The sequence below is a fragment of the Podarcis pityusensis genome (assembly GCF_964106645.2).
Source record: "Podarcis pityusensis genome assembly, chromosome: 11".
NCBI lineage: Eukaryota > Metazoa > Chordata > Lepidosauria > Squamata > Lacertidae > Podarcis > Podarcis pityusensis.
The window spans coordinates 3,068,084-3,082,241 of record NC_138036.1 but is presented as its reverse complement, the minus strand read 5'-3'; the positions used below and the strand labels follow the sequence as shown (position 1 = coordinate 3,082,241).

Genomic DNA, 14,158 nt, shown 5'->3' with positions numbered 1-14,158 from the left:
TGGTGTGGTGGCCAGATCATCTTCTGGGTTCAGAACATGTTATACTCAAATATGTGTAACTGAAGGTCAAATTATTCATTACCTTAAGGATGTGCTTTAAAAATACATGCTTACCAAATAAACCCCTCTCTTTCTGCTCCCCCCTTCCCCAAAAAGATGCAGAGCTTCTGTAAGGAACAATAAATCGCGCCTGAATTATTATTTAGTTGTGATTATTGTGACTGTATGACCATTTGGGTCCCGTCCAGATCGACAGCTAGCTCCCGTCCAGATCGACAGCTAGCTCTACGATTTATGATTTGGGCAGACAACACAGCCAGGCGGTGTGTTCACACCACACGAACTCCGCAGCAAATGCTGTTCTATAACAAAGCAGGACAAAGCAGATTAGGAGGTCTCATTTGTCTCATTTGCACACTGTAAGAGGGAGAAGTAATCAGCACCCCTGCACTGAGAGAGAAGCAACCTCAGCAGCCAATATTCTGCGTTCCTAGCAGCAAGGTGACCGAATCAAAGATTTGAGGTGACCTTTCCTCCCATCGCCGAAGACAGAAACGCTTCCCATTTTCCAAGCTTGCTAATAAATAATAATAATAATAATAATAATAATAATAAATTTTATTTATACCCTACCCTCCCTGGCCAGAGCTGGGCTCAGGGCGGCTAACACCAATAAAATCACACTAAAAACACAATACGGGGAGGAAACCAATTTAATTACAGGTTAAAATGCAATTTAAAATGCAGCCTCATTTTAAAAGTAGCCGATAGATCAAGACCATAAGGGGAGGGAAACATAAGGGTCAGACTGAGTCCAAACCAAAGGCCAGGTGGAACAGCTCTGTCTTGCAGGCCCTGCGGAAAGATGTCAAGTCCCGCAGGGCCCTAGTCTCTTGTGACAGAGCGTTCCACCAAGTCGGGGCCAGTACTGAAAAGGCCCTGGCCCTGGTTGAGACCAATCTAACCACCTTGCGACTTGGGACCTCCAAAATGTTGTCATTTGTGGACCTTAAGGTCCTCTGCGGGGCGTACCAGGAGAGGCGGTCCCGTAGGTAGGTAGAAGAGTGACTAGTGGGGTGCCACAGGGTTCTGTCTTGGGCCCGGTCTTATTCAACATCTTTATCAACGACTTGGATGATGCACTCAAGGGCATCCTGATCAAATTTGCAGATGACACCAAACTGGGAGGGGTGGCTAACACCCCAGAGGACAGGATCACACTTCAAAACGACCTTGACAGATTAGAGAACTGGGCCAAAACAAACAAGATGAATTTTAACAGGGAGAAATGTAAAGTATTGCACTTGGGCAAAAAAAATGAGAGGCACAAATACAAGATGGGTGACACCTGGCTTGAGAGCAGTACATGTGAAAAGGATCTAGGAGTCTTGGTTGACCACAAACTTGACATGAGCCAACAGTGTGACGCGGCAGCTAAAAAAGCCAATGCAATTCTGGGCTGCATCAATAGGAGTATAGCATCTAGATCAAGGGAAGTAATAGTGCCACTGTATTCTGCTCTGGTCAGACCTCACCTGGAGTACTGTGTCCAGTTCTGGGCACCACAGTTCAAGAAGGACACTGACAAACTGGAACGTGTCCAGAGGAGGGCAACCAAAATGGTCAAAGGCCTGGAAACGATGCCTTATGAGGAATGGCTAAGGGAGCTGGGCATGTTTAGCCTGGAGAAGAGGAGGTTAAGGGGTGATATGATAGCCATGTTCAAATATATAAAAGGATGTCACATAGAGGAGGGAGAAAGGTTGTTTTCTGCTGCTCCAGAGAAGCGGACACGGAGCAATGGATCCAAACTACAAGAAAGAAGATTCCACCTAAACATTAGGAAGAACTTCCTGACAGTAAGAGCTGTTCGACAGTGGAATTTGCTGCCAAGGAGTGTGGTGGAGTCTCCTTCTTTGGAGGTCTTTAAGCAGAGGCTTGACAACCATATGTCAGGAGTGCTCTGAAGGTGTTTCCTGCTTGGCAGGGGGTTGGACTCAATGGCCCTTGTGGTCTCTTCCAACTCTATGGTTCTATGATTCTATGATTCTAGGTACATGGGTCCTAGGCTGCATTGGGCTTTAAAGGTCAAAACCAGCACCTTAAACCTGACCCTGTTAACACTTTCTGTGCCCATCTTGACAGAGTTGGGAGACCTGGACAACCCGTGACTCATCAAGCTGCTGGAGCAGTGAGGTGTAGCGGTTAGAGTGTTGGACTAGGACCCGGGAGTCCAGGGTTCGAATCCTCACTTAGCCCTGAAACTCACTGGGTGACCTTGGGCCAGTCTGACCTACCTCACAAGGTTGTTGTGGGGATTAAATGAGGAGGGAGAAAACCAGTTACATCACTTGGAGCTCCTTGGAGAAAAAGGATGGATATAAATGCAATAAATAAATACAATTAATATAATATAACCCAGCCCACAGGTGCCATGGCTAGCCAGATTTCTCCAGTGTTGCAGCCCAAGGCGGGTAGCAAAAATTAAACAAGAGGAAGCTCTTTGGTGCCCTTGGGGGGCTCCCCTACTTCAACGGTGAGGCTGTATTGAATTTACTAGGTCTGAAGACTTGTTCTAAGCACATAGCTAGAATGTCCTGCCCTGAAGGCTTCAGACATCAGCTGCCCCAAAATGATATACAGTGGTACCTCGGTTTACAAACTCAATCCGTTCCGGAAAGCCACTTCCGCCTTAAGGAGGAAGTGGGGTTGCGGGCTTCACATGGCGGGTGGAGGCCAGCCCCATGCAATTGGGGGGATTCCCAGCCGTGTCACCCCTGTGATTGGGGGGATTCCCAGACGTGTCACCCCCTGGCTGGCCAATCGGCTGGGTCGGGGGCGTGGCCTGCCCTATAAAGGCAGGATGTGGTGGGGATCTCCCTCTTTCCCCACCTGCCAGCTGTTCCTGTTTCCCACCCTCCCACCCTATAAGGTTTTTGTTCCCTGACCTTGCTATGGACCTTGGTTGGGGGGCCTGGTAGGAATTTTTCCACTTGGCAAATTGGCACCAGCCACTTGGTTTTCGCCCACCTCGTAGCAGATCGTCACAACTTTCTGGGTATTGGCGGTTAGGCCTTGGTATTGCTCTGTAGATGGAAGAGGGGAGGAAGCGCCACCACCTGCCCCACATATTGAAGGGTAGTCCAATAAAGGATTCTGGGGGGCGTGGCCCTGTCCGAAGCCTGGGGAGGTGAGGGCCTGAGGCACGCCCCCTAGCTGTGACCCCAGGGGGTTCCTAGTTGATGTGCATCAGCAGGACTCCCCCCACTGGTGGTTAACCTTTCCCGGACCTCAAGTGGACGGGCTGAAGTCAGATATAGTCGGTTAGGACCAATACCTAAGCCAATACCGCTCATCACCTGTAACCAATAAAGCCGTGGCCTTATTTAGCCCATTTAACCTTTATAATTGTGTCATGCGTCATTATTTCCACCTGGGGGGGGTGTCGGGAACTCGCCACACAAGTCCGTTCTTAAACCAAAGCGTTCTTAAACCAAGGTGTGCTTTCCCATGGCAGCGGGGAACTCAATTTACACTCAATAGGAAGCGCAACATGTTCTGCTTCCAAGGCAAATTCACAAACCAAAACACCTACTTCCGGGTTTGCAGCGTTCTTAATCCAAGTTGTTCATAAACTAAGCTGTTCTTAAACCAAGGTACCACAGTATATGATTCTTTAACTGTGTGAGTCCCGCACTGCAAGGGGGTTAAACTAGAACGACCTTTTGAGTCCCTTCCATCTCCACAATTCTATGATTCTATCAACAATCTGATAGTTTGCTTCCTGCACATCTTAAAAGAAAACCCTCTGCCTTAAATCACAACTGCTTAGCTTGATTGAAGAGGCAGCGGGAAATAGCTGTGCCCTGTGGGTCTCCTGCTGAGGAAGTGTTTTCAAACCAAGGGGCTAGTCCTCATGGTTGCTGTCAAATTGCTCAGAAATGCCAGGCTGATTCCTAGGGCAGCTCAGAGCCCAGAGCAGGTGTCAAACTGTTGGGGAGTCTTAGCAGCCCTGCATAGCTTCATTAACTTCCTGCAAAATCTCCATCTCCATTCGCAGTGATGGGCCTTGGACCCACATTTCCCTGATGATCCAAGTCTAATTCCTAATCCACACTGATCTGACCCTAACCTCTTTGGTAGAGGGCAGAACCAGAGCCAGAACAGGAGTCTTGAGGCTTCTGTTCCTGATCCAGAAAGAGACAGTCAAGTCTCGCCTATTCTTGCTTGGATCAAATGAGGTGCCGTATTTTTCGCTCCATAAGGCGCACTGGACCATAGGGCGCACCTAGTTTTTAGGGGGGGAAATAAAGGAAAAAAAATTACCCCCCCCAGCCCCAAAGAGCAAAGAAGCCAAGACAGCGAGCGGGATCCATCCTGCTGGCTGTCTTGGCTTCCTCTTTAGCCGCGCACAACCTCTCCAGCCGGAGAGGCTGCGTGCGCCTTTGGCAGAAGCCAAGACAGCGAGCGGAATGGATCCCGTGCGCTGTCTTGGCTTCGTTTTTAGCCGTGGGGCTGGGGCTGGGGCAGGAGAAGCCCAAGCTTCCCCCGACCCCAGCCCCCAGAACAGGTCCAGGAGCGGCGGCAAAGTTGTGTGCAGCCTTGCCGCCGCTCCCGCAGCTTGCGGGGCTGGGGGTGCGCTCCGAAGGTTTGCAGATAGCTGCCTGAAGCCTGGGGAGCGAGAGGGGTCAGTGCGCACCGACCCCTCTCGCTCTCCAGGCTTCAGTGAAAGCAACGCAAAGTCTCTGGAGCATGGAGGGAGCGCTCCCTCTGCGCTTCGGAGGCTTCGCATTGCTATCGCTGAAGCCAAGGAGCCTGCATTCGCTCCATAGGACGCACACACATTTCCCCTTAATTTTTGGAGGGGAAAAAGTACGTCCTATAGAGCGAAAAATACGGTAAATGCATTCTGCACATCAGCTTTCCCCAAGATGGTGCTCTGCAGAAGCACAAAATCTCTGGAGGGCACCAGCTTGTGGGAGGCTGATGTACACAAACCTTTGCTCACTTTGTTCCTTGAATTACAGACTTGGGAGATGGAGGGGAAGAGAGAACGGCAGATGGGGAAATTGGAGGGCTTCTTCTAAGCAACACAGCCCGCCTCTTAAAAAGCATTACAGTCATTTGACATTCAGGACGCCTAATTAGAAAAAAAAACAAGAGTCTGAAGAGAACCGCTCGCCCTAAGATCCTGCATAAAATGAGCATGTATTTCCATCCTACAGCACTGCCCCATTCATTTCGGTGAGCCTCGTGGAGCAGATGTTCCCAGCTGATCATACCTGTTTGTGTGTTATCCATTAAAAACATTTACCCACTTATAGACAGCCTATTCATTCTTAAGGAAATCAGCCCTGAGAGTTCACTGGAAAGACAGATCGTGAAGCTGAGGCTCCAATACTTTGGCCACCTCATGAGAAGGGAAGGTCTGTATAGTTAAAGCTCTGGTTTTCCCAGTAGTGATGTATGGAAGTGAGAGCTGGACCATAAAGAAGGCTGATCGCCGAAGAATTGATGCTTTTGGATTCTGGTGCTGGAGGAGACTCTTGAGAGTCGCATGGACTGCAAGAAGATCAAACCTCTCCATTCCGAAGGAAATCAGCCCTGAGTGCTCAGTGGAATGACAGATCCTGAAGCTGAGGCTCCAATACTTTGGCCACCTCAGGAGAAGAGAAGACTCCCTGGAAAAGACCCTGATGTTGGGAAAGATGGAGGGCACAAGGAGAAGGGGACGACAGAGGATGAGATGGTGGGACAGTGTTCTCGAAGCTACCAGCATGAGCTTGACCAAACTGTAGGAGGCAGTGGAAGACAGGAGGGCCTGGCGTGCTCTGGTCCAGGGGGTCACAAAGAGTTGGGCACGACTAAATAACAACAGACAGCCTGCAAAATTGGGCTGTCAGCGCAACCCTGGACATGTTTACATGGAAGAAAGTCTCGTTGAATTCAAAGGAGCTTACACCTCGGAAAGTGTGCACAGCCTCAAGGGTTCTCTTGTCAGAATCGCAGAACTGGTACGTGCGCAGGAGCCTGTGAATGAGGGCCACAAACAGCCAGAAGTCTCCGGGTGACTGTAGCAGCCCAGTTGGCCTGACAGCTGTCACAGACACATGCAATAACCCACTCCCATCCTGCCTTCTTTCAGTGCTGCCACTGCTCCCTTGGCTCAGTCATCCCCCCCACCCCCGTACTACCTCTGACTGTTTTCTTGGCAAAAACCAGCCAAAGGAATCGCGGTGCCTTTGACTGCCATATTCCTCTCCTGCAAGAACAGGCAGGCGCTACCAGAGCATGTGGCTGATGGAAAGACAGCAGAGGGAGAGGGTTGGAAGGGCGCTCTGTGTGGGTGGCTGCTGGAACCACTAGCTGCTACAGTCAAGCAGAGGCTTCTCACTTTGCAGAGGCACTTTTGGGAACGAGGGAACAGATTTAGGAAGGCCACTTAGCCCTGATGAGGCTTAAAATGAGAACCCCTCATTTTTTAGTACAGCAGCTGTTTATTTCCATTCATTATGGCAACTTTAAAAATAGTAATCTGAGTGTGCGTGTTTGTTTTAAGCGCACTATTAATATGCATTTACACTGTCAGTTTTATCTTGGTTGTACTTTTTCCTCTTCCCCAGAAAAGATGCATCTGAAAGGCAGCAAGGGGTAAAAACCACCCTGAACTGTTTAGAAAGGCAGGAACTGATATTTAAAAAATTAAGCCACCACAGGGACTGCTCAGCTTCCGCCCGGCTTTGCAACCGAAATTATAAACATTCATTTGCTGGGGCAAATCAGAGCCTTCTGTCAGTTTTGCTTCCTCTCTCATGATTCAGGCCAGCTGCCTATCTGCAGTTTCAGTTTTAAACTCTGCAGGAACATTAAGGCATTTGACTGTTCATGTGTATTTTTCAAAAGGAAGCTTTTTCAAACTGCGGAACTGCTCAGGGGAGGGAGCAGTTTCTTGATGATGTTACAGGCACTAGCCAGTCAGTGCTATGCATCAAACTTGCACCATCACCACCCCACGGCTGAGCCCTAAAGAAAGAGATACATTTAAATTGAACACAGTGCTGCTGTTTCCAGGGTGGCTCCACCACACACACACACAAGTTGTGTCTGTGTTCAGTCTCTCTCCACAATCCCGCCCCCTACAGACCCAGGGACAGGGGGAAAAGAAGGGGAGATGCTTTGTTCGTTGCATTTAAGCAAAAGCAGAGTTTTGCCTTGTGAAGCACCTGACAGATTCCTTCCCTACTTTTAGACTTTACTGCTAAGTTTGAAAAGCCAAAACTAGACCAGGACACTTTTCTTTTCCTGCTAGTTAGGGACTAGGAGAAAAATTGTGTGTGTGTGTGTGTGTGTGTGTGTTGCTTCTGCCTCTGATGGGGAGGGTGGGGCTGGTATTTCCCTGTCAAATCACTAGAAAGGAAAAGATAAACACTATAATATCCGTTCACCTTTCCTTAAGTAATCCAGAAATGAGACAGGCAGACAAGACATCACCTTCTGGGATGGCTCAGTTTGGAGAGCACGAGAATCTTAAATGCAGGGCCGTGGGTTCGAGTCCAACGTTGGGCAAAAGATTCCTGCACTGCAAGGGGTTGGAATAGATGACCCTCGTGGTCCCTTCCAACTCTACAATTCCATGATTTTAAAATATAAAGTGTCATTTCTTATTCAAGGGCAAATTTCACTGGCAGAACTGAACCTGCCTCCGGAATGGGAATTTTCCCCTTCTCCTCCTGCCCACTTCTACATTCACACCACCCCCCAGAGTGACTGTAGCTCTGTGGCTGCAGGCATACAGGTGAAGGGGCGTAGCTCAGCGGTAGAGCATCCGCTTAGCCTGTAGAAGGTCTCAGGTTCAAATCCCGGAAACTCCGGGTAGGGCTAGGAGAGGCTCCCTGCCTCACACCCTGGAGAGCTGTTGCCAGTCCGTGCAGACAGCACTGAGGTAGGTAAAGGTAAAGGGACCCCTGACCATTAGGTCCAGTCGTGACCGACTCTGGGGTTGCGGTGCTCATCTCGCTTTATTGGCCGAGGGAGCCGGCGTTCAGCTTCCGGGTCATGTGGCCAGCAGGACTAAGCCGCTTCTGGCGAACCAGAGCAGTGCATGGAAACGCCGTTTACCTTCCCGCTGGAGTGGTACCTATTTATCTACTTGCACTTTGACGTGCTTTCGAACTGCTAGGTGGGCAGGAGCTGGGACCGAGCAATGGGAGCTCACCCCATCACGGGGATTCGAACCACCGACCTTCTGATCGGCAAGTCCTAGGCTCTGTGGTTTAACCCACAGCGCCACCCGCGTCTCTACTGCGGTAGGTAGAGTAGATGAAAAGCCTGACTTGGCATAGGGCTACCGCTGGCATCTCTAGTCAAGAGGAACAAGTAGGAAGTGGAGACCCAGGAGAGCAGCCACCAGTCAGAGCACGAGGCAAACTGGGTTAGAATGACACATAATTTGACAGGTTCCCATGGCTCCCTGGCCGCTCTCCAAGGACGCAACAGATGCACGCTGCAGTGACAGGCAGAGGTGACTTGCTGTACACAAAAAACGCACACCAAAACTAACAGGAGGCAATATTAATCCCGGGATTCGTGAACCCACACGCAAGCAAGGAGCATCCAGCCTGCGTCGCTGGAGATCTGCCTTCGGGAACCAGTTTGGGGTTTGCCGGATAACGTGGCAGGGACCCCCCCCCCCGCCCGCGGCTGCAAGGAAACAAGAGTTTAATGTTCCACGAAGAACTTGGGCGTATTATCTATTAACTAGAGGATCAACAGCTTCTCCCTCGGCTCGACCAAAGTCAACAGCTAAGAAGGCGGGGAGGGAGGTGGAAGGAGCGAGGGAGAAGACTCAGGGAAGGGGCTGCGCGCTGGGAAACAGCTGATCCGGCACCCTTTGGCTACGCCCCCTCCCCCTTTCCTTCTCCGGCTCTGGGCAAGAGGGAAGGCACGCTATTTATGGGGGTCACAGAGTGCGCCTTCATCCGGGCAGGGGGTTTGTTGGTTGCAAACACTTCAGAGAAGGAACGGGGTGTGGGTGTGTTGTGGGTGCAACTTTCCAGGCAACCCCCCCACCGAATTGCAAAGAGGCAGAAAAGACCTCTCGCCCCCCACTCCCAAATCGGGCTGCCTCCAAACCTCCCTCCCTCCCTCTGGCTCTGCAAGAGCGACAACAACACCCCCCCCCCCAACTCTTGCAACAGGCCAGAAGTTTCAACTTCGACCTGCAGCCGCCGAGCGTTTTGCAAAGCGAGCCTGTCAGGCGGAGCGCTTGGAGATTCAGCACGCGCGCTGGCAACCGGGGAGAGAGAGGGCAGGACCCAGACCCGTGTCAGGATGTGGCCAGGGAGAGAGCAGCCCCCACCTCCCCCTGCACCCCCACCCGGGGTGGGGGAGGGCGCTGTCAGCCTTGCCAAGTGGGCCCGGGATGGGGAAGCTGGGAGGCGCTGCTCCTGCTTGTTTACGCGTCCCCTATCGGGCCATGGGAAGAAGGGAGGGCAGCCGAGGTCGGCCCAGCCGCCGCCCCGAGGCGCCTGCAAACCCGGAGCCGGCGGCCACCCCCCTGCACACGCGCGCGCCTTGCCCACCTCCGTCCGGGGTCCCCGGCGCAAGAGGTGCCTCTGCCGCGGGGCTGCTGACTTGGTGCTGCCGCTGCTCCTGCCGCCGCCGCCGGGCTGCTCTTCAGGTGTGAGGAGGAGGAGGGGGGAGAGAGAGGGAAGAGGGAGGGCAGAGGAGTCTGGGAGATGTAGTTTGCCAAGGGGAGGAGCAGCCCCCGAGGAGGATCCCGTGCGCGCCGCCGCTGCCGCCTCCGCGCCTCGCCTCTCCGCCGGCCCCAGCTGCAAGCAGGCGAGCGCCAAGAAAGCGCAGCGGCGGCTGCTTTGGAGTTGCTCTTGCAGGATCTCTTGCAGATCCAAGATCCCCTCCCGTTGCAAGCCAGCCTGGTCTCCGAGCGAGGCGAGAGTCCAGGGGATTCAAGCGCTCACGCTCAGGGTCCCCGTTGCTTTTTGGGAATGCGGTCCAGCAGAGACTCTATGAGTGGAGTTTTCTTCTTCTTGGGAGAAAAGCAACGACAAACCTAGACAGCATCTTAAAAAGCAGAGACATCACCTTGCCGTCAAAGGTCCGACTAGTAAAAGCTATGGTTTTCCCAGTAGTGATGTATGGAAGTGAGAGCTGGACCATAAAGAAGGCTGATCGCCGAAGAATGGATGCTTTTGAATTATGGTGCTGGAGGAGACTCTTGAGAGTCCCATGGACTGCAAGAAGATCAAACCTCTCCATTCTGAAGGAAATCAGCCCTGAGTGCTCACTGGAAGGACAGATCCTGAAGCTGAGGCTCCAAGACTTTGGCCACCTCAGGAGAAGAGAAGACTCCCTGGAAAAGACCCTGATGTTGGGAAAGATGGAGGGCACAAGGAGAAGGGGATGACGGAGGACGAGATGGTTGGACGGTGTTCTTGAAGCTACCAGCATGAGTTTGACCAAACTGTGGGAGGCAGTGGAAGACAGGAGTGCCTGATGTGCTCTGGTCCATGGGGTCACGAAAAGGTGGACACGACTAAATGACTAAACAACAACAAGTGAAAGGAGGAACTCTGTGAGGCCAAGGAAGGGACGGAGGCGCAGTTAGTCACCAGCGGCAATTTTAATGGCAGCCTGTCTCAACTCTCTACTACCAACACGGTGGATGGGGGAATGATTCCGAAACAAATTCAGGATGAATGATAAAGCTGTCCCTCTGTGCCCCTCCAGCCTTCTTAAAATGGCTTGTATCCCACCTGGCAGGGAGAGAGAAAGAATAAAAGATTTTACACGGAGCAGAACATGACTTTGATTTGCAGACTGCAATTTTGTGTGTGTCTTTTTGACCCATGGGTCCCATTGCTGGTCAGACACAACTCAATGGGCCACATATGAGATACACAACCCCATACAGCACACCTACAGACCACATGCACACTCACCACATGTAGAATCAGAATTGTAGAGAAGGGACCCCACAGGTCATCTAGTCCAACCCCCTGCAATGCAGGAAATATGCAGACATATTTCTCTCTCACACTATTTCAGTAAGGGGCCTCCCAAGCTGTCTCCATTGTACTTAGGTGGTAGTGATGCACACTTACTTATTTATTTAAAATATTTTATAACTAACTTTTTAAAAAAACTTTCTTTATTTGCCCGGAGAAGCACAAAATTTCATTATGAAAACTTGTATTCCCATATGTGCACCACGACTTATAACAGTAAACCTCTATAAACCTTCGAAACTGGTCTTTGGTTTTCTGGAGATTTTGGAAACCCAAAGAAGAGTCCCCCTTCTCCCGCAAAGGTATATTTGTGCTTTGTTCCTCTTGCGAGTCGTGATTTGTAAGCCCATTTTTCCATAAGAGCGATACGCCAAGCATGCTCTCATGTCCCAAGCATTCAAGTTTTCACCTATTAAATGTGTAATTTTACTTATATCATTAAGCACTTGGCCAAAAGTTACTACCTTTGGGCATGTCCACCACAACAGCCCATACAGCTGCCTCTTTCTCCCTTGCACCAGCACTTTGGTGAATTATTTTTTAATGTATACCGTTTGCAACCGCTTTGGATTACAACCGTTTTGGATTACAACCATGTCAAACCCGGAAGTGCGTGTCCCTTTTTTTGGACTACAACCCATTTTTTAAAAAAGTACAACCCATTTTTTTTGCGCCATTGGCGAAAGCGCGCCTTGGGTTACAACCTGCTTTGGTTTACAACCGGACCTCCGGAATGGATTATGGTTGTAAACCAAGGTACCACCAGATATGAAAGTTTAACTGAGGTTAAGCACTATTTCTGCGTTGTCTTCAACGTTATTTCCTTGATGCTGGCTGAGATAGTAGAAACAACCTAAAGAGCCAATTATGCCCATGACTCATTTCTGAAGGACCACTTTTCCTCCTTCCTTCCTTCCTTCCTTCCTTCCTTCCTTCCTTCCTTCCTGGCCCTTCTAGACTGTTCCCCTCTCCTTCTGGCACAGGATTCCAGATTCCAGACCGGTGTCGGCACACAAACGGAGCAATTTTGCACAAGACACTCCCTTTTTCCATAAGTAGGACTGATTTGCATCTGTGGGGGTGGAATCTGTGTTCCTCTCGAGCGCAGTTTGAACGTGCTTCTTTTGGCACATTCAGTTTTACTTCCATCGTTGAATCCAAGGAGGCATGGGGGCGGGGGGGGGGGGGGCTGTTAAGCAGACTTTATCTAACCAGGCAATTGCTCACACTTGGACCAGCTCAGCTTTCGCAAAGCTATGACATCACTTTCTTGACGCTCTACATTTCCACGCCCCTGGAGGTTTGTTATTTTACTGCTACACTTTTGGAAACGCAAATACTGAAATCAGACGTGCACTCAGAACTGCCAACCCAAGCTCAGAATTTACGCCACAATTGCGATCATCTCGCTGAAAGCTCTGCAAGACGTGGAAGGCAAACTGACTAGTACAGGGAAGTCACAGGGCAGAGCTCCAGGAGAGGATGAATAATAAGAAGGGCCTCTCAGAAGCGGGAACATTATGAGTGCAACAAGGAAAAAGCTTAAGGTGGAGCTCGACAAGATATATCTTCCCTCCTCTACCTTTTTCCTTGTGTGCTATGTCTTTGTGAGTGCAACCAAGGAAAAACTTAGGATGGAGACCCACAAGATACATGCAAGCATCTTCCTTCACCTCCCTTTCCCCTTTTTCGCCATGTCTTTTTAGAGTATGAGTTGGAGGAGAGGGACTACTTAGCACTGATTATTTCTGTAAGCTGCACTGAGAAACGTCTTTGGTTAAACGGGGTTAAAGTGTCAAGATGGCAATGTGAGCAGCAGCCTCTAGCCTCCTTCTCCCTGCTCTTTTCTTTTTAATTTTTAACTTTTGTTGCTGGCCTGTTTTATGCTTAAAGGGCAGGTTAGAAGTGCCTTCAGTAAACAAACCATCTATGGATCCTGTGAACTTTAGAATGAATCTTTATCCTAATCAAGGCCTTTATCCTAATCTGGCTTCTCTTGAGAGTGCTCCAACATCACAGGAATCCAAAACCTGGAAATGTCCAAGGCCTGGGGCTGAGAGTTGGTAGCTGTGCCCCTTTGCCCACCACCTGACTGCTGTTGTGGTCCTGCTATATCCATATAGGTGTTTTATCTGGAACCACCAAAACACCCCAATGGCCCTGGAGGAAAAAGGAAAGGTGGATATATACCGTATTGGCACAAATATAAGCCGCACCCACAAATAAGCCACACCTTTAAAATTCAAGGGGGGGGGGAGAAAAAAAGACAATACCCGACTATAAGCCGCTCCCTTAAAATTGGGTTACAGCAGGCATAGGAAAATTTCGGCCCTCCAGATGTTTGGGACTACAATTCCCATCACCCCGACCACTGGTCCAGTTAGCTAGGGATGATGGGAATTGTAGTCGCAAACATCTGGAGGGCCGGAGTTTGCCTATGCATGGGTTACAGGCTGAAAACCGCTGCGGTTGGTAGAATTGTAACTCCGAGCCTAATTAAGCCTTTGAACTTGCAAGCCCGCAACGTTACCGTACAATTGCTAAAATCACAAATCGGTATTCAGTTGCTTCAATCCTGCAGCCACCCACACCTGCAAATGGCCAATGAACAGTCTCAAGCTCGCAAATTGCCAATAAAACATTTTTTTGGTCCGTTTTGCCGTATGTCTATTTCAGCAGCGGTATCGTAAAAGCCAATTTTTGTAAGGTCGGGAATTTAAGCCGCACTTTAACTTTACACGGTTGGAATTTGGGGGGAAAGTGCGGCTTATATTCGGGCCAATACAGTATATATTTTTCCCCAGGTATTGAGAGACATGCCTGCTCAACACATACCTGTCAAATTGTTCATACTGCCTCCCCATTGCCTTCATGGTGGAGCTCCCAATTAAATGCCCTCCATGTAGGGATTTCGGAAAGCAAAAAACCAGATTTTATTTGTACTGGCAGAGAGAGGTAGCCTCCAACTGCCTGGCAAACAGAGAAATCCACCTCATTTCCAAGACACAGATGCACAGAAGCAATTGCTACGGCAGCCTTTGCCAGTCTGGTGCCCTCCAGATGTTTCGGATTACGATTCCCATCAGCCGCAGCCAGCTGGTGGGAGCAAAACATCTGGAAAGCACTAGGCTGCG

The 14,158-nt window shown here is 50.1% G+C and overlaps 2 protein-coding genes across 4 annotated transcripts in view; both read right to left on the bottom strand.

The window, feature by feature from the left end:
* MYORG (myogenesis regulating glycosidase) overlaps window positions 1–9,722 on the bottom strand; it is a 31,474-nt gene extending 21,752 nt beyond the window's left edge. The window contains exon 1 of the mRNA XM_080973487.1: window positions 9,582–9,722. The gene's annotated coding sequence lies outside the window, so the exon portion shown is untranslated. The remainder of the gene's footprint in view (window positions 1–9,581) is intronic.
* An 898-nt stretch (window positions 9,723–10,620) lies between these two features.
* The window catches only part of SPMIP6 (sperm microtubule inner protein 6), a 28,482-nt gene continuing 24,944 nt past the window's right edge, over window positions 10,621–14,158 (bottom strand). For all 3 annotated transcript variants that reach the window (XM_080973656.1, XM_080973658.1, XM_080973657.1), the window contains exon 7: window positions 10,621–10,772. In XM_080973656.1, coding sequence (XP_080829782.1) covers window positions 10,667–10,772 — 106 coding nt within the window. In that variant the 3' untranslated portion in view covers window positions 10,621–10,666. The remainder of the gene's footprint in view (window positions 10,773–14,158) is intronic.